At 28.8% G+C, this 20,765-nt stretch overlaps 3 protein-coding genes across 5 annotated transcripts; 2 read left to right on the top strand and 1 right to left on the bottom strand.

Annotated features, from left to right (window-relative positions):
• Window positions 1-9: 9 nt before the first annotated feature.
• On the top strand, window positions 10-4,658 carry LOC107170885 (uncharacterized). The gene is made up of 8 exons (XM_089222282.1): window positions 10-204; window positions 305-1,065; window positions 1,605-1,718; window positions 1,777-1,840; window positions 1,943-2,043; window positions 2,139-2,251; window positions 2,743-2,877; window positions 4,462-4,658. Exons 1-8 carry the CDS (start codon window positions 103-105, stop codon window positions 4,587-4,589), a joined length of 1,518 nt encoding a protein of 505 aa, XP_089078408.1. The 5' UTR covers window positions 10-102; the 3' UTR covers window positions 4,590-4,658.
• Window positions 2,283-11,617, bottom strand: MagR (Iron-sulfur cluster assembly 1 homolog MagR). 3 transcript variants are annotated; one of them, XM_089222286.1, is made up of 6 exons: window positions 11,401-11,617; window positions 5,547-5,642; window positions 5,430-5,483; window positions 5,247-5,352; window positions 4,907-5,064; window positions 2,283-2,504 (listed from the first exon to the last, which is right to left on the bottom strand). In XM_089222286.1, the coding sequence occupies exons 2-5, from the start codon at window positions 5,622-5,624 to the stop codon at window positions 4,916-4,918; spliced, it is 387 nt and encodes a 128-aa protein (XP_089078412.1). In that variant the 5' UTR covers window positions 5,625-5,642; window positions 11,401-11,617; the 3' UTR covers window positions 2,283-2,504; window positions 4,907-4,915. The 3 variants fall into 3 exon arrangements, with proteins under 3 accessions (XP_089078412.1, XP_089078411.1, XP_089078410.1); XM_089222285.1 differs by lacking the exon at window positions 11,401-11,617 and adding an exon at window positions 5,744-5,881; XM_089222284.1 differs by lacking the exon at window positions 11,401-11,617 and adding an exon at window positions 5,707-5,836.
• A 92-nt stretch (window positions 11,618-11,709) lies between these two features.
• Window positions 11,710-17,266, top strand: LOC107170888 (uncharacterized). The gene is made up of 4 exons (XM_015521103.2): window positions 11,710-11,909; window positions 14,847-14,921; window positions 15,301-15,525; window positions 15,596-17,266. The coding sequence occupies exons 1-4, from the start codon at window positions 11,847-11,849 to the stop codon at window positions 16,241-16,243; spliced, it is 1,011 nt and encodes a 336-aa protein (XP_015376589.1). The 5' UTR covers window positions 11,710-11,846; the 3' UTR covers window positions 16,244-17,266.
• The last annotated feature ends 3,499 nt before the right edge of the window (window positions 17,267-20,765 follow it).

Here is a 20,765-nt window from a genome sequence, read left to right as displayed (position 1 = left end):
TTCAATTTTCATTATGTAAATGTAAACTCCTAGATAGCGCTATAAAGTAACTTTTAACGGATTTCTGATAAGACCAATTTGTGATCACAAAATGACAAAATAATGTCTCGTTGTGTAACCATTCAATCTAAAGCCATGATGTACTCCAATACCAGTAATGATGAACTCGAACCTCGTTCGGCGCCTAAACCCACTCAGTTTCAAGTAAATGTTTTTTTCACAATAAAAACTATTCCAATGCTCTTCGAATGTTTATTTAAAATGTATTATATCCTCCCTAAAATTTTGAATTTAATGTTTTTAGGAATTATCAGCCAAACCTGAGGTTCCAGAATTATCAGTCGTATTCGATTCGTCAGAAAATATTTCAAAACCATTAAATAGGAACCCATCATATTATGCAAACAGTCAAAAGTCTCATGAAACGTATAATGAATGGAAAAATCGTCAAAATCGCTCACCTCCAGTACATAAAGAAACTCATTATTACGAATCACGCGATAAGCAATATTATGGGTCTTCGTCATACAGCGATTGTGATCAAAACCCTTATAGTCGCTTTTCTGACAAAATTTCTTACAAAGCTGGAAGCGATTATCACAAATGTGCCTGTCAAAATACACCTACTGTCAAGGATATTTATAGCATGATGCAATTACAAAATGATCAAATGAAACTTCTTTTAGAAACCATACAAAAATTGTTAGTCACAGTATTATCTAATCAGCAAAATCAACATAAATGTTATTGCTGTGATAATGGTCATTGTAAAATAGAAAATGACTCTAAAACCACAGAAGTGTTTAAAAATGATGTGACTCAGAAAGAATGTACTTCACAACATACTAGCAATGAAAATACAGAAAAGCCACAGGCCTATTTAAAAAAAACTGAAACTATAAAAAAAAAAAATGAATCAAATAAAAATTTAAAATGCTCTGGTAAACCAGAGGTCACATCCATTACAAAAGAAAAACCAAAAAATCCAGTAAATACTGGAAGCGATAATAGTAATGATGAGAAGGAAAATAATAAAGAAAAGGAAAGGACATATTCCATTATAAGGTACATATAATATTTGTTTCTAACCTATTAATTTATGGCTAGTTATAAGAAAACCATTTTTACTTAAATACTAAATATTCTGTATAAATACATAAATATTTGGTATTTTTGTATAAACACTATCCCAAAAAAAAACATTTTGGATAGAAATAAATGTTATGTTAATAATTTGTATAGCTTTGGGACATACACAGGGTTTATTATGTGAATTTTTTATTCAATATAGAATAAGAGTCTCCATACTACAGGCTGTGTATACTTAGGCCTACGAAAAACTTAATTTTTATATGGCAGTTGAATAAAAATGTTTGGAGATATCCTTATCTAAAATATAACATAGATAAATAACTATGCTGTTGTGGTAGATTGTGTTATAACAAAAATTATGCCAAAACTATGAAGAATGTTTTGCAACGTTCAGCACGTTTTACAAAGTATTTACCCCATTCAAAAATATTATTTTTCCACTATTATATTATCTACTACACTTATCTTAGTTAAAGATTTATGTATTACATTGTGTACTTTTTTTTTCTTAGTGATGAATCGTTTGATTTAAATGCTAATGATGTTCAAGTCATTGAAGATCCAATATCTCCAGAACAATCAATCCACATAGATATGAAATCATCGTCTGAAGATAGTGAAAATAGGTAATTTATTTGTAAAGCTAATAATAATTTAAAATTTATTATTTTTTTCCAATTAAAGTGAATGTGAAGAAGAAAATGACAAGAAAATTGAAGTTGGGTGGACAATGTATAAAAATATCATTGTAAGTTGCAGATATAATTTAATTTTTTCATAAAAGAATAGTAATATTTATATTATATGATTCTTGCATTTATGGTTATTACTATATATGTTTTTATAAAAGGGACAAGTAAATAACTTGCTTGAAGATAATACAAGTGCACGGAAATCTGATATAGTTGAACCAGTAGAACATGTTAAACCTATAACAACAACTACACCAAAGTAAATTATACATTATTCTTCAGAGACTTCATATGATTTGACTGATGGCATTTTTAACACTAAATAATTCTTCTGATTTTATTTTTGACTTATAGAAATGTTGAACCATACAAACATTTCATTTTACCAGAAAATAGGAAAATAGATTCCAGCTTACAGATGCAAGCACTTGCCATGCAGTATCTATCACCTGAACAAGCTGTAAAATGTAAGTCATGATCAATGTGTTTCCTCAGAAGTCATAAGAAACATTTATATTTAATAAACACAACAATTTTAATAATTGTAATAAATAACAACTCACATTGTCAAATAGTAACAGAATAGATAAGTTATTGACAATAATAGAAGTTAACTGCTTCTAAATGAAATGGTTAACTAAGTAAATGGTATTGACTATTCATCCACTCACTATATACCAATCTTGTAACTTCTCTTATCTTGTTTAAACTTATTTTAATCTAAAAAAACAAAATAAACAAAATTTCTTATTTTATAAATTTCACTTCATTACAGCAAGATAACTTAAATGATCAAATTGCTAAACATTAAAAACACGTGGTTTATGAATACACAAAAACATATGAGGTTTATTTTTCCTATAATTTTATTTTGTTAATGTTATTAAATTGTATTAACATATATTTTTATTGAATTTTAACAAATGTATTTTATTAATTTGATTTGATCTTATTTCAGTTAACTTGAATAAACATTTTGTACCAACAACACAGCCTACCATGCCTACCAAATCTCCAAATAACTATTCTATTTCAACTTTACATTATATGGAACGATATCATTTGATTGCACCTGAAAACACCTATACTTCAGGTATCCAACTATTCAATTAAGTATAATAATACATGTATCATATTTAAATCAATTACTAAATTAAGACAGGTTTTTATTTTATGAAAAATATATAATTTGATAAATAAAGAAGTTAACACTCTTCCAGTACCTATTGTTTATTGTAGTATAGTAAATCAAACTTAAAATAACACAACACAGCAGTCGTATTAAATAGATTTTTTTTATTATTCGATATATTTAATTAAAAGCAAATAATAAATATTTGTAATTATTGTTACATTTTATTTACTGGTTCATGTTTAAAATATCAAACAAAACTGACTAAAAACCAGGATTATGTTTTTGTTTTTAACTTTGATAATAAATCAATTTAGATTATTATAAATTTGTATGTACCATAGGAGAAAACCATAAATATTAAATATTATATCCTCTTATAAAATACAATTAACTTATATATTAGATAGTCATAAATAAATAATAATTAATATAACCTGTAATTAATTAAACAATATTTGATGGTGTAAAGTTAGATAAAATACTGGCCATTAGCAATGTTTTAGCGAATAACTGAAATATGATTGTTTAGGAAAATTCATTAGTAAATTTACCAAATTCTTATTACTAAAATCAATTTACTTCTAAATAATTACCACCAATCTAATACAGACAAAATCTAATATGACATGATCAAAACATTATATACCTATAATTGTTGTTTTATAAAACAACAACAAATTATTAAAACTTATTATTTCCTAAAAATATTTATTATTTATATTTTAAAAAATGTAGAAAATATTAGTAATATTATCTGGTTATTTAAATGTAATTACTAGTTTATCATCAATGCCTTTATTGTCCTATGTCCTAATTAAATTTTAGTCTTAATTCAACATACATTTTTATCAGAAAATTAGTTGGATTAATGAATATTGAAATTACCAACCTAATACTTTATCACATTGACTGTCACATGTTTGACTACAACCAAAGTTTTGTATTTTATTGTGAAGCCGCTTGAATTGTCAGCAATCTAAACCATATTATTTATGTGGCGCCACATTGGTCATTTGCCTCAAAATTTAATACAAACCATAGCACAGACAAGACAAATTTGATCTTGTTTGAAAAAAAAACAATCAGTAAAATCCGGTAGAACATGAAATATCCAAACAGTATTTCTACCAAAAATGATTACTTTGTGTGGACTTACACACACTAAACTGACTTGAGTAATTTGCAGACATGTTGCAGTTAACATTTTATCTTTCATACTACATGTTATTTAGTTATTACAGTATAGATTGTTATAATTTATAAGTTTTTGTTGTTCTGAATAAGAAAGAAAATCAAAAATCGCAAAATTTAGAATACTTAGGATATCTTGAACAGCAACAAAAAAGGCAACCAATTTATTTTTTGTCAATAAAGAGGTACCAAAATATTGTATAGATAAAATGGGTGCGTTTACAACTGTGGAGAGGTGGTATGACAGTGTAGTTTCCAAGCAAGTCTATAATACAGATTAACCATGTATTCTAAAATCAATGTTGAAACTTAAATATTGCTAATTAATAATACATTTTTTTTTTTTTTTAGAAAACCCCCATCAAACATTTCCGACAGAAGGATTACTGAACAAAAAGAAAAAATCATTGCGTAAGAATAAAACTCCTTCAAAAATACTAAATATCACTGAACTAAAACAACAACCCAAACTATCATAATTGTGATTTTTTTTAAATTAATTTTATTGTTCTATAAGTAATATATTCGTGTTTTTAAGTTAAAATAAATCATATATGTATTCTTTTTTTATTACAAAGCTCAATGATCATGATAAATATATTTAAAGTCTATTTCATGAGTAAATAATTTATCATTTACATTTTTTAATATATATATATACATTATACATATTAATTATTATATTATTTATCAACTTTTGTATTTGAAATAGCTATTATATATTTTTTTTAACTGATAATATAATATATTTAACTAAAAACAATTTTTTTATTTAAAAATACTTCCAACAACTCACTTTTTAAGTTTAAATATTAAAACTTTCACCACATCCACAAGTTCCTTTAATGTTCGGATTATAAAACACAAATTCTGAAGACAATTTGGTTTGAACAAAGTCCATTTCAGTCCCGAGCAATGTTAACTGAGCTTTTCTATCAATAAACACATGGATTCCTAAAATAATAAAAAAAAATTACCCATAGAAGATATTGTGTAGATGGTTATTTGAAGTGTATAAATTGATTAACTTATGACCAATATAAACAATATAAACAGTATACTAAAGTTAATAGGATACATTTTTATCAATCTTACCAATACCTATATTGTTATGATTTATTTATTTAATTATTTACCATCTTGTACAACTTCTTCATCTAATTTATGTTTTTCGTTGGCATAATCTAGCGTGTAACTTAGACCATTGCATCCCCGTTGTTTAACACCGATTTTAAGACCAATCTGCAATATTTTAACAACTTTAAATAGGAAAATTAAAAATAACAATAAATGTATAAGCACATAAATGCATAACTAACACAATCTGATTTTCCGGACAGTATCTTTTTCAGTTGATCAACGGCCGATGGTGTCTGCAACAATAAATAATACACTATATAATTGTTTGAAACGATTGTGTTTGATCTTATACTGACCAAGGTGAGAGCAGCCTTAATAGGTTTTTTGCTTCCAACTACTGCCCTGATGGAGGCTGAAGCTATACGTCCGGCCATGTTATACTATAATATGACCTATAAATTCATTTTATAATTATTATTTGTTGGCGTATTGACATCAATTTGCACAATATCTCACTGTGAATGTACAGAAATAACATATTTTCCTCAATTACCTATGATCAATAACAGTATAAGACAAATATTACGAATTCACAACATTGTGAAATGAATAATGATAAATGATATTGTGTTATCAGTTTATCACTTATCACCACGATTATAATAATAATATATTCTTCTATGTTTTAAAAACATCTCATCAAAATACAATAATTATTAATTATATTATATTATACCATAGACCACTGTTATCTATCACTATAACCGTGTCATAGAATTAATAATATAAATAATGTTAATATTATATCAATGATTAGAAGGCTATTATTTTGGCGTAAGCATAGAACAGTATTTATTCAGTAATTATTTTGGCGTAAGTGACCTATATCTCAAAATTCATTTTAGCGTAAACGATATTTCGACGCATAGATAACGCTGACTGATACTGATATATTGAATACAATCACGGTCTTATATAAGAGTTAAGACCGTGAATACAATTAATTTTATTGATGTTTAAGTGTTTTTCGTAAGCGACAAAAATTGTTAATGGTTATAGATACCAAAGTCGTAAGCACCGTCAAATTGATGTAAGTGACATTCGAAAAAATGTGAAATGCCGTATGTGACATTATTGTTGCTTACGACGTTTTACACGTTTTCCCGCGCGTTTATATGATAACGTTATTGGTGAATTAATGGTGATTACGACTAGTACGGTGTTTTGAAATAATAATAATTGAAAACATGTATTACCACGTTTTAAGTACTATTTTGATACAACAATTATTTGCTTAGTATTGATCACAAATATTGTTACATGACGTAATAGTTTTGTTATGAACTATTTTATTTAAAAAAAATTGAAATTAAATAATTTGGCGTAAGCGCCTTTTTTTTAAAAATGGGTCGCAAGTGACAAAACTTAAATTAAAATTAAGAATAATTTTTTTAAGTATTATTATTATACAAGAATTTGGTATAGTTACAACAATAAAATAACGGTTTATAAATGTAAGACAACGTAAACTCCCTTAAATGGTTTTTGAGCTCTCCTGCACAATTTGGTTTATGGTGCTTACGCCAATTAGCCTCTAAACAGTCGATATGTCTATGTATCATACATTACTATGGTATTAAATGGTTTATAGTTTGACCACAGAATAGATTAAATCTATTATATAAGATATTTTAATGAGTGGATTTAACTACTTATATTATTATGTTGGTATACAAAAATACAAAATTATATGGTTTATTATTCATGAAATATTTTATATTTCTATAATTAAAAATTGTCTGAATGATAAGATAACAATAATTGTTATATAGTGGCTAAATTATTATTACGTTTGATTTTTGTTTGGAAAAATTAAAATCTTATTACAAAAAAAAGTGGACAAATGAAATAATTTATAATGAGTGTTAATTTTGTTAATTCATTTAAATTTTATAAATCAATTGTATACTAAAATAAGCGAAAACGGTATTATTCGGAAAGTGTTAAGCTAATCACTAACTAGTAACTACCAAGTATATTATGCTATATACATTTATAATTTTATAAATATAATAATATAGAAACTCATTAACTCATTATATCATAATTTAAAGCAAGTTCGGAAGTTCAGAAAATTTATTAAACCAATGACATATTGACATCATTTCAATGTTCTATAAAAGAGCCAAAAGAGGTCAGCAATTTTGACCATCGCAATTGGATTACTAAATAAAACTAGTGGTTTCCCTCGCAAGCATTTACTTGCATTTTACCAAATTTACAGATCCTAACTCACATATTTTAAAATTTAAATATTTTACTATGATAACAACATAATTTGCGAATCTGAGGTACCTAACAGATATTTCATAAAAACAATAAATTGTAGATACAAATTAAAGCCCTGTAAAATAATATTATTTTAAGTTATAATTAATTGCTTACATACTGGTTCAAGTTCTGTCAGCTTTTTAAACATTTTAGAAATTCGCAATTTTTTATCGATTTTCCCAAGCTTAATTTTTTTTGAATTGTTTGTTTTTAACTGTACCACCAATTTTTTTTAAGATAGTTTTCAATATTAAAGCAACTAATGGAATACACCGAAAAATTTAATCCTTTTATAATTATAATACAATAGAGAATAGTATGCACCGCACACCATCACTGTCAGTAATTTATGAGAAATCTGAATTAAAAAATCAATAATAAACTTGAGTGCCTTATCGGTTGTTGTTTTTAGAATTTGTAATAATTTTAGATTTTAACTCTATTATGAGATTATGATATTAATTTATTGATAACTATTAACTATATTATAATAATATTTCTTTTCCTTCACAAACAGACACACTCACACATACTTACAAACCTGCATGCACGTCTTACCATGCGTCTGAATATAAATACATTCCGACTATTAACAACTAATTACCAATTTATCAATGCCACAATAACTTTTATTAGTAGGTACACAATATCATATTTTCTCCAAATATTATAAAAATAGGCATATTTTTGGGGTAATAAAATATAATAAACAATGGTTAAATGGAAATAACCATCAGGCACCGACCCATTTCACATTTGGCTGTTTTTAAAATCAGACAACAGACAAGATGCCTACCCAGTCATCTCATCCCCAAATGACGTTACTGGATTAAACTGTTACTGTTACATAATAAATTCATCAAGTTCTGGTTTTTCATTATTTTTCCTATTGTTTATTAACTATAGTATGTCTATATCTATAGTAACCATAATAAAAACGGTTATGCGTGGGGAAGAATAAATCGAGAAGGATTTTAACTAAACTGCCAAAGTCATAAGTAGAAAACAGAATTTGCACACAATAAAGAGAATAATATTAACCGTGCAATGTTGCTTTTATTTTTTCGTTAACACAAATACGAAAAAATAATGTTGTATAGTAAAATATGTTCTTCTCGTTGTGAGTTACTAGTGTGAAAATTTAAGAGTAGCTTTCTTGGTTCTTTCCCGCGAAAAACTGTTCTTGCTATGATGTCTGCAGTCTGCATACTAGTTGGCAGTTGCGTCCCGAAAATAGGTATCTACGAAAAAAGGTCTAATCCGAATTGCGGCCCGAGTTTATTTTGGGTACAGACGAGTTGCGGCCCGGGTTTTTTTAAATTCTAGATAATTTAATTTTAACCGAAAGACCTTTCATGCAGTGACTTGGTATACTTTATAAGTACATCCTGATATCTTCAACGGATGTAGAACGAAGTTTTTCTCGATTTAAGAATATATTCACTGAAAACCGATGACTTACTGAACATTTATCCAAGTCTTTAGTAGTCAACTGTAACTCTTCAGGTAACTTTAAAATATTATAAAAATTTACTAAATTTATTTTTGTTCATTACTTTTTATTTAGATAAGTGAAGGTTCAAAATGCAACATCCTACTTTATACTAAATACATAGGTAGCTAAATAAGTACATTAGGTATACATCAATTATTTCAAATAGATATATAATACATTTTTTTGTCCATATTACTCATTTAATGAATTATATATATTTGTCATTTTTAAACTAAATAAATTTAATTAACATGCATTTTTGTTTGCATATTTTTCAACATTTTAATGAAAATCAATGCATAAATGCATACATATTATAACATAATAAAATATAATTACATACATATAATTAATTTAATTTTAAATTCCGGGACGCAATTCATATGTTACTCAAAAAAACTCGGGCCGCAATTCGTATGCATCCCCAAAAAACCCGGGCTGCAATTCAGAAGAAATTTTTACCGCGGGACGAAACTAGTAGCCACCCGCTATAATTTACATTTGTAATACGGTTACAACACAATATGTATTATGTGGGTGTAAGGTGTTAACCTGCACAAATGTATATAATATGAAAAATATGATAAATATAAAATATCCATATATTACCTACAGATTCATATGAATAAATCGGTGCATACTATAGTTGTCTACTAATATATACGGATTGATCGAGCAACCAATAGAGTTAGCCTATAGTAAATAAAAAGGTTGACATATGTATACTTCCTTTCATGATCCGATGGTTTGTATAATTGTATAAGTACAACTGTACAAGTTGCCTATGGGCGGAAATTATGAGGGGCCTGAGCGAGCTAGTTCGATACTAATTTCTAAGTACTAAGTAGTCACTGGCCATGACTGAATGCAATATTATAATTTATAAATAATAAAAAAAGTAACTTGCATTTAAAATATATTTGGGGGAAAAATAAATAATATTGATTATAACACTTATATTGCAAAAAATCATATTTATATGCATAAAACTGTATTATAAAGAATAAACATTCCTAACAAAATCATTTAAATATGAAAAATTGATATTACATGTTTTAAATTCTAAGATGTTTACAGTAAAAGCCAAAAGGAATAAAAAATAACATTAAAACTGTGGGAAAATGTACCTACCGACCCACATTACATTATAAGTGTATTTTCCAAGTAAAAACTGTTCGACTCAGTTTAAGTAATAAGTATCTGAATACCTGATATATTAAGCATAATAAATTAACATTTTAATATTATTTAAAATAAAAATATTTCTAAGTGAGAATTCGATATGCGAATTTAAAAAAATAAATACTATTATAAGATCACCATTTTTTTCAATGATATAATTTAATCAAATACATTAAAATCCGTCCAGACCGAAGAAACATTTATCGGAAACACGTGTTTTCGAATTCGATTTCCAGTCATGAGCGGTATGCGGTAATATAAATATTTGTTGACGACAATGTCAGAAACATATGTTCCTAGTTCAGAACAAAGTTTTACAATTGCCTAGAAACAAAATTCGTTATTCTTATTCAGATTAATTCATACTGAAACTTCTTTTTCAACAGTACACATCTATAATACAATTAGTATTATTATATTTATACATAATATGTAAAATTAATTGATATTTGTCTACGTGGCTCTTAAAACGAGGCTTATGCACGAAACCACGAATGAAATATTGAAATGTATTATATTAGGTAGAGGTATGTAGTTAATTATTGTAAAATCCTAAAGTTGAATTAAGAAAACATTTTTCGAAATTATTAGCCTTTGGTAATAATACCAACCGATTTATAGGGAAAGCAGGTCAATGATTTTTGTGTAGAACATACACAACATCATAATAATATATACTTTACTATTACCTTTGGAAAGTTTATCCAAATAAAAAGAAACACATTTATAAATTTTGTATAGATACATTAAAAACCGGATAACAAACATAAATCGATTAAGTAAACAAGAATTAGTTAATTTATCGAATTTGTATTGACTAATTTCAGGTTAATAGCTATTATTTATTTTATAGCCACCATGGTATAAAAGCTGAAAATTGATCAAAAAAAAACCACGTGCACGGATGGTACGTGAGACTGTTAACTTTTGAGAACCAACACCTCCGAAACACACAGTCGCCGATCGTACGTTTACCATCGTCACTAAAAAAGCAATATCATAATGCATATTACACAATAAATAATATTTATATAAAGAATATTAACATAATTATATTCCACGTTTCCACGACTACTTGGGACTGGGAGTTGGGAGTTGTTGGGTGGTTGGGACTGTCGGCCGTCGTTCAATTGTTATTGTTATATCTTATATATTATTATTATGGTTACATCGTGTTGATACTGTTTTGATAAAAATTTTACTTTATCAGCCTGCTGCCGTGGTTAGACAAGGCGTCATTGCCAACTTGCTGAAGGAAGCAATCTGTTTTTCAACATTTTTCGGAAACCGGCAAGAGAATTTTCGACTACGTGTTTCGTTTCGAATCGTCAACCTTAGAACGTTCTGAAAGGTTTACGGGTAGACCACGGTACAAGGCGCTACGGATTGAACGTTGTGGATCGGTTTGTGCTGCGGGCGCGGCAACACCTGATCAGTGAATCGGCCACTGTCGTACTGCGTCGCTCGCCGTCGGGCCGTGCCGTCTGCGTAGCCTGGTTGCTTTCGTGTGCCGACCGCCGCCAATCGCCGTTACTGCGGCTCGGGAGCCAGCGGCGGCCCTCAGTGCACGTCCGCCATCACTGTAAGTTGTGCTGTGCGTGCTGATGTGGGCCGACGTGCTCTCCGAACTGAGACCGAATAGGGCCTCATGCAGAAGACTTTTTTCGACATAAAACATAGGTTATTGAGCGCATTGGACGATGAATACAATGTAAGACTATATTATTTTTACAAACTCCCTTATTATTTTATAATTTTTAACTTTTAATTTTTTAATTATTATTATTGAAACATGATATTTACATGTTGTTACGAGTACCGTTCGTGATTGTCTTTTTCCGTGGTTTACTCGGTGGCGCGTTCCGATCATCGTCGTTGCCGTTATTACTTATTATTGATAAAATTATTGTTTATCGCGGTCTTCCGACGACGAGAGAAAACGCGAGTGCGATCGACAGCGGACCATCCATCGCTGTCGACGTCTCCGGTTTCCCCCGTTGTCGTCCGTCCGCGATATTACGTCCGTCGACGACTGGCGCGCGGCCACCAGGACCCCTGCCGACTGCCGTCGTCCGTCCGCCGGCGCGTGTGCGTGTGCGTAAAACGTAAACCGATTTTCCGCCGCCGACTGACGGCCACGGCCGTGTGGCGCGCCGCGCGCCGTACGTCTGTGAGGTTATGTGTGTGTGTAAATGCGCGAGCGCGTGTGTGCGTGTATGTTGTACGGTCGTGGCGCGCGGGGCCGACGGTGCGTTTGTCGTGTGTACAATGGCCGAAAATAGGTTGTCGACGACGGCGGACGTACCGTACGCTGCCGCGCCACACTGATGACATTTCGTCCGGTCTGGCCGTGGCCTACGAAACGTCGGCAGTGCGCACGCGCGCTCCACGGCGTTCCTTTCTCGTACGCGTCATTCTGCTTTCTGCGATTTTTCGTTCGTTTGCTTTGCATTATTCGCGATCGCGTCCGAGCGTCTTGTTCCACTTTACAATAATGATAATATTATATAACATATATCTCCCGTTAGCAGCTGTTGGCCCCTGACTGACTTCTGTATTTTTATATTTTTCATTTTTTAAACTAATAGGTGATCATGAAACACCCCATTTCCTCTTGCAGTACAACGTGATTGTAATTCTCGTAGAGACCCTCGGTATACATTTAATCGTTTCTAGATTTTTATTATTTTTGTTTTCGATCGTTTCCGATTGGCCCTGCGTGTTTGATCGACTACGAGGGCCGTTGCCTAGGAAAATGCCTGGGAAAATGTGCACGCGTTTCGTAAATATGCCGAGGCCGTGGCTACCACCATGTTACCGCACCGCCCCGGAAACGACAATTTTCTCAAACGTTCCCCTGTACTCTTGACAGCACTTAGTGCTAAATGCTAATGTCTAACGCCTTGGTCATCCCGTACATTTTACTATTATAATTTTCGTCTCCACTACCGTTGATTTCGTTAAAAATATTACTCCCCTGCTCAATATGTCGATATAATTTTTAACAACAACCTTAACGACACGCGCTTCGTATATTCTCAATGTAAATTATTTACTTTTGTTGCCGCCATGAAATGATTGATTTTCCAAATTATTCGCTTTATTGTTCTTTTTGTTATTATTAATTGGTACTATCAACTCCCGATTCCAGTCACAATTATTGTCGAATTTAAACGTAAATAGGTACTTAAGATCATGAGTAATAAACGATTTTTTTCACCCTATCTACTTATTTTTATTTTCGTATACCTAACTATTTCATTTTAGGTCAAGGAAACAGAATAATTTGACTAATAGTTTAAACAGATTTTCTGGTAACTGAAATTTCCAATATGTTTTAATAGAACATTAAAGAACTTCTAATTAATTTGTAATAGAAATAAAATAAGGCAATTAATTAAATTGATTATTTTAGAACTGGCTTAATTTTAATTTATTTTGTACCTAAGGGTTAAGATGATATAAGTGTTAACATATTAAAATATTAAATGCCTTAATATTTATAAATGCATTAATGATTACGGTTATTTCTCTGAAATAAAATTAAAATTACTGCCACACGTTTAATTAAGTCATTTTCAATCTATGCATATTTTTAAATTAATTTGTTGCTATCTTTAGTCTTGGATCTTAAGATCATAACCTTAATAACCTTTCTATTTGATTATCTATAGTTGATATTTTGCCAAAATTGTTGTAAAAAAATATTATTTGAATTATATTTTTTTTTTTGAAATTATAATTAACCTTAAAAGTATTAAAAAGGTTTAAAACAATTTGTAATACTATAAATGTAAAGACTTGTTATTCTTAATATGTGTTATTTAATGAAATTAAGTTTCAATTTAGTTACATTTTATAATAATGTTTTTGTATCATGTGTTTTTGAAAAAATATACATAACCTAAATTGTCAATAATAAAAATTGTTGTGACCATTTCCTTTTTATCTTTTTTGTTCTGTTTTCTACAATATTGCAAACTAAGATATAATTAATCACCGTTTGTTGGTTTCAATTTATAACTGCTGTACCTATATTCTAACATTTGAGTATCAAATTATTAAATATATTATGTACAAATAAGTATGTTATAATTAAGTTATAACAATATATTAAATTTTGATGGTTCCTTGTAAATATTAATTTAATCTTAATAAAAAGATTATTCAATATTATAAATATATAGTATTATATGTTTCCTTCCTTACAAGGATAAGGATTTAAAAATTAATTTTATTTTATTAGAAGATATTTTGTACAATTCTATAAAATATATAGATAAACATTTAATTGTGATTTTATATAACCAAGATAAAGTTGTTTTTTATATATTTTGGTATCTTTATAGAAATCTTTGTTGTCTAAAGATATAAGTTACCAGATGAAGAATTTTTCTTGATATTCTTAACAATATTTTGCGTATTCAAATTCTCTTTATTGGTGTAATATTAGTATAACTTGGGTATGGTGTTATATTTTTTATCCTCTTGATGTGTTTTTAAAGTTCCAAAATGAAGTGCTACTTGTTTCATAAAAAAAACAAGTTCTACTCAGCCAACATTTCATCATAAATAAAATTGTGTATAATAATGTACCATGTGTATTATATGTTTTAATAAAATATTTTTAAATTGTGTATTGCTCCAGGTTACCGACATGTCTACAGTGTTCGAGGTTATTTCAACCCTTGAACAACTACCGGTTACCACGGAGGTGCTCGAGGTAAATGTTTTTATTTTTATGAGTTATAAAATACCATTTTTCAGCTTATATACACATATCTCAAATTACAATATTATAAGATTAAAAAACCTTGGGGTCCTTTAATTATAATTTTATTTTTCAAAACTTTGAATACATTTCATAGAATACATTGTTATTATTCATGTAATAAATTAAAACAAAAAAATTAATTATAATTGAACAAGATTATTTCTATACATTTACAATTTTTCTTGTTTAAAAATATTTGAATACTTAAATTAGTATTATATAATATGTTCAAATTTAAATTGTGTGATTTTATTATTATTGTAGATATTATTTATCATCTTTTAGTTTATAAATTTACTATATATAATATTTATGATATGTTTATTAGGCAACTCGTATTGGTAAAATGGTTAATGAATTACGACGTAAAACTGTGGACAAACAGTTGGCCAAACGTGCAAAGGAGCTTGTACAGAGATGGCGTAACCTAATGATAAATAGTGCTCAAGTCATACAACAGGCTAAGCTTCCTTCCTCACAGCCCAATGGCATGCTTAGCAACCATAGTAAAAGACCTATGACTTCACCTGATCAATATACAGCTCCTCTCAAAGTATGAAACTTGTCTTATTAAATTTATACTTCAATATGTTTGTAATATTATTATTATTTGTATTATACAGAAACCAAAATTAAATGGAATGCCTTCTCTGAACTCAACCATCAAGTCACCACCAGTTGAAAAAACACCAGAATCAGTACCTAGTCCTGTTAATGAGCCCAGTCCAGAACCTGATCCTATTTTAGAACCACAGGGTCCAAAAAAACGTGGGCGTAAAAAAGGGGGCAAAAATTCTTCAAAACTGGGGATAAAACCTACCAATCCTGTGGATTTGGAAAGAATGGTGAGCGTTGGTGCCAGTAAATTAAAAACCACCCAAGAAATAATTGCATCATTGCGAAAGGATGATGAAAATTATCAGTTGGAGGAAAAACCACTAATACCTGTACAAGAGTTCCAGGACGAACCGTCTATAACAAAAGTTGATAAACCTAGTCGACCTAAAGTTGCAGACATCGACCGTCAAATACAGGAAATATATAATAGATTACCTCCTTTGGACTTAGAAGCCATAGACTGGAGTTCTCCTCCACCATCACCTCCACGGCCCCCTCTGTCACCTACTGATTTGGTGGACGGAGCTCAAATAGAAGGTGTTACTGGTAACTGGGAAAACAGTGAAACGTTTAAAGAGTGGCATGAGGTCTTAACTAGGGCAAACGATACTGGTGAACCGCTTGTCATACTACCATACGTGATAATTGACTGACAGGGATTTTTTCTACTAGACTTTGTGATAAAGACATTTCAAGTCTTAACAATGTATATACTAAAAGTAAATTTTTATTAAAAAAAGTGTAAAAATAAAAAATAAAAAAATTATAATTTTTACATAGACATGTATCCGATTACAGAATGTGTCTTATAATGTTTTATGAAACTACTTGTCTTTAAATACTGTAAAAATATACTATGTTTACCCATGTATAACTTATTGGAAAACTAATATTACAATTCCTAGATCAAAGTAATAATCATTGTTTTATTTTTCAAATGGAAAATTTAATCTGATTTGTTAAGCTAGTCAACAGACCAAGTTTAATTTATAATTTAATAAATGTTATTATTTGTCTTGTATTTTTTTTTTTTTTTTTTGTACGTACGTATCAAAGAGTAAACTTGGGTCAAACGGCAAAATGCAATTTCTTGTGCCTTCATTTATGTAAATTTTTTTTAGCAAATCTCATCATAAATATAATATTATGATGTTTGTTACCATATAATTAATAATAATAATAATGTATGTTTACAATGATTATTATTTAAAGAATTGTACTAAGGTAAAATAAATTGTAAATAAAATTTTTTTTTGGTCACTATCATTTATTATACATAAACTATTAACTATGTATAATCAATGCTTTTATTTCATCGTTTATGTTCATATTTTGTTTTTTAATCAAAGAACTTCCTAATTCCCTTATTGTTTTAGCTAAATTTGTTAAATTATTGTATATATGATTTTTTTTCCTTTTGTTATTATTATTATTAATTTTTTTTGACCTTTAGTTATTATTATTTTAATATAATTGGCGTATAATATTCATAAATAAAAGCATGTATTTTTTTTTTTTTTTTTTGTCATAGCGCATTTACTTTGGGTACATTTTCTATGTAATAGCTGTTAAACCATATACTATGAAAAGGAAATTTAAAATTTGTTTCACAGTATTGTAGTACTTAAAGAAGTACTTTGTTGATGTAATAAAATACAATGATTGGTTCTTTTTTATATTTTGTTGTTATCATTACTATTAACACCAACATTATATTCCATATTTTGTATAATCAACTAGAATAATTAAAATTGAAATTGAGACTAAAATTGCATTATCACCAATACAAAGTGTATACAAGAGGATGTCTCAAACTATCTAAATTTCACATAGTTAAGTACATTTATTTTGAATAATAAGTTAGACGTTAGTAACTTATTGCAATATAATTTTGATTTATTTACCTATACTAATTTATTAGTTTTATTAAATAAGACATAAATTAAATAACAAATTTTCAATGAGAACTATATTAGTCATGAAATATCAGATTCAGTGGTACTTAATTTGAATAGAGCTCAGGAGAAACCAATTTCACAAGTATAAATCGTGAAAGGTTATTTAAATATCATTGATCTTATATGGTGCATATTGATGAATATAGTACATATATTATTCACTATATACTATTTATTCCTAATTTTTCGTTCTACCTTCATAAAATGTTTATACAGAGTGATTCTTTTATCAAACAACACTCATATTATGATGTTTGTGTGTAAATACCACCTAATATACACACAAAAACCACCCAACTTTGGGAGGCTATATCTTGTAAACGGATTAACGAAAAATGAAAATTTAAACATAAAATTCATTGAAAAAATAACCTTTTTAGTTTATGAAATTTCAAGTACAGGTTGTCATTTGAAAATCAAAAGTTGATAATGGTTTACCTGATAAATATAAGGGTGAAAATATTTAAAAAAATATATAGTTCTAGAACAAGATGGATTTAAAAATTTGAAAAAAGTCAATAGTTTTTGAAATAATGAGCGCTGTTTGATAAAAGAATCACCCTGTATATAGTAGCTATAATAGGTATCTCGCAACCGAATAGCAGCACCTCTTTCGGTCTGTTTATATTAAATATCCTACATAAATCATAAATTATCTATTAATTGTTTTTTGAAAGAACCTATTTATGTTTTGTAAAATAAAATAAAATTAGCTGCAAAATTACAATTTTATAATGAAAAAAAAGTTACAGAATTATATTTTATTTCTGCTTATATATAATATATAATGATACAAAAGTAGTACATATGTTAAGGGTAAAGTGCAAAATATAGCTAGTGTTCACATTATCCAGGTAATGTGTGCATTACCTGTACCTATATTGAATAAAGTAAAAATAATATTTATAAAACGTTTATTTGGTACATTACTCGGGTATTTTTCACATTATCTACGACTGAGTGGGTAAACGTAAAGTATTTAGATAAAATGTATACGATAAAATATGTTTATGAAGAAACACACGGAATAATATTTAGTACAGTGCTAGTTCGTCGTACATATAATAGGTTTTTAAAATGACTTCACGCGAAAAATGTTATATGTTTTTATAAAATAGTCAATGAAAAAAATAATAATTCAGTTTATTTATCGGCAGTTAAGTATAACGAAATAATTTCGGAAATTAAAAATGTGGGATCAAGTGGAATAAAAATTAATAAGGCACATCGAATTTTGAAAATATATACGACCTCATTATTATTGGAGAAAAAGAAATTAATATTGCCGTTGTTGGAAGGTAATACAAACATTTGGTACCTGCTATGTTACTAATGAAAATATCTATGATGTGCTACACGATATACATTTGAGCATTGGGCATGGTGGAAAACACCGCATGACTGCTGAAGTTAAAAAAAAGTATAAAAAAAGACACTACAAAAAGCGTTGTCTATTTATTTTCTTTACTACTAATCGTGTCAATCTCAACAAAAATCTATAAACAAGGATATATATATATAAACCAATTGTGTTTTCGGAAATAAATAGTAGGTGTCAAGTGGACCTGATTGATATGCAGTCGCAGGGAAATGGAGAGTTCCGGTTTATATGGTATATCAGGATCACCTAACTAAATTCGTTCAATAATTAAGACCCTTAAAAACAAAGAGAGCAGAAGAAGTTGCAAAACATCTTATCGACATACCTATTTTATATTTTCGGAGCTCCGATGATATTACAGTCTGATAATGGCCGCGAGTTTGTAAATAATATAATAGCAGACTTAAAAGAAATGTGGGACCATAGAAAAGAGATTCAGGGACACACTGAAAATCGTTCACGGAAAGCCACGCCGCAGCCAGTCACAATAAGGTAGTGTCGAAGAGCAAACCAAGACATACAAAATATGTTGATAACATGGATGAAAACAAATAACTGTAAATCATGGTCAGAGCCTCAGAGGGACTTCGATTTGTACAGCTAATGAAAAATGGGGCCTATCACGATGGCTACTATAGAAAGACTGTATAATCTATTCAATTTTAAGTGTTTGATGCGTTGGTCATATTGTACCGGCGTTATAAGTTTACGATTATAGTTATACGAATACTTTATCTACAGCACACCGGAATACCGTTAATGTATAAATTGATTGAATACTACATAATATTTAAGGCAGATAATGTATACATTACACTGTTCATATGGTCGATATGGATGATGTTCACATTACCCGGGTAATGTGTACACTAACGTCACTAACCGTTTTTGTACTTTATCCGTAACATATTACAGTGAAAACTCTCTATAATGAATCTGAAGGGACCATGTGATTTATTTTGTTATTGAGAATTTTCGTAATAGAGAGTACTTAATAGGTTTTAAATCAAACCAACCATTATAAGTTAACTTAATTTTATTTACGAAATATAGAGTTTTTCGTTGTAACGAGTTTCGTTATAAAGAGTTTTCACTGTAATATGTTACGGATAAAGTACAAAAAGAATAAGTATATAAGTAGTATATAAAAGAATAAATTAGTGGCTTGAAGCAAGCTTCTTAGCTTCCCAATTCACTCATCATTGTGCATAAAATAATTATAGGAGCTGTAACACTGTTTTAACCAGAAATTAGAGAAGTTCAGTCATAAAGGAGCTAAGATGGTGTGGACCGATTTATATGCACCTACATGGGCTTCATCAATTTTTAACTAATATCAATAATAATCGTCTAAATGATCAGACACAAAAAAAATATATGTAATTTTTTTGAATGAAATTAAATAAAACAGAACAGGTTTTAGTTAGTAAGTACTTCAAAAATTAATTTTTAACACTTAGAATGCAGTGGAATATCTACAGTCCATATTTGACATTATGCTGGTATCTATATAGCGTTAATATAGCTAATATAGCCAATCCAAATTTTGTCCACCGTTCGTTGTTGACATCGTGCATTCAAAATGCTGCTAAATAATATTATTTTTAATAATTTCCTTAGGTTAGGTATGGTGTATCATCATAGTATGTTAATTAAAAATAAGTACAGGCCGCAGGTTATAAGATTCTAAAAAAGTAACAAAACTTTGAACAACAGAACAGGTATATTAGATCTAACTTACACATTTTTTATTTACTTATGTGTTATGTGGCTATGTCCTATACTCCTATTCATAAATGTATTGCCGATTTTCTTACATACAATTATTTCAATATG

Source organism: Diuraphis noxia, unplaced genomic scaffold (genome assembly GCF_037042655.1).
Source record: "Diuraphis noxia isolate RWA-SAM2 unplaced genomic scaffold, SU_Dnox_SAM2 contig0003, whole genome shotgun sequence".
NCBI lineage: Eukaryota > Metazoa > Arthropoda > Insecta > Hemiptera > Aphididae > Diuraphis > Diuraphis noxia.
The sequence above is the reverse complement of the archived record's forward strand: the minus strand, read 5'-3'. Positions and strand labels throughout refer to the sequence as shown.

Bases quoted from the DNA above. Each gene is read 5' to 3' on its own strand.
- LOC107170885 (XM_089222282.1), top strand. From the start codon at position 103: ATGTCTCGTTGTGTAACCATTCAATCTAAAGCCATGATGTACTCCAAT. The intron at 1,841-1,942 runs GTAAGTTGCAGA...TTTTTATAAAAG, and splicing joins CAATGTATAAAAATATCATT to GGACAAGTAAATAACTTGCT. The intron at 2,044-2,138 runs GTAAATTATACA...TTTGACTTATAG, and splicing joins ATAACAACAACTACACCAAA to AAATGTTGAACCATACAAAC.
- MagR (XM_089222286.1), bottom strand. From the start codon at position 5,624: ATGGCCGGACGTATAGCTTCAGCCTCCATCAGGGCAGTAGTTGGAAGC. The intron at 5,353-5,429 runs GTTAGTTATGCA...AAAATATTGCAG, and splicing joins TGTCCGGAAAATCAGATTGT to ATTGGTCTTAAAATCGGTGT. The intron at 5,065-5,246 runs GTAAATAATTAA...TTATTATTTTAG, and splicing joins TGAAGAAGTTGTACAAGATG to GAATCCATGTGTTTATTGAT.
- LOC107170888 (XM_015521103.2), top strand. From the start codon at position 11,847: ATGCAGAAGACTTTTTTCGACATAAAACATAGGTTATTGAGCGCATTG. The intron at 14,922-15,300 runs GTAAATGTTTTT...TATGTTTATTAG, and splicing joins TTACCACGGAGGTGCTCGAG to GCAACTCGTATTGGTAAAAT. The intron at 15,526-15,595 runs GTATGAAACTTG...TGTATTATACAG, and splicing joins AATATACAGCTCCTCTCAAA to AAACCAAAATTAAATGGAAT.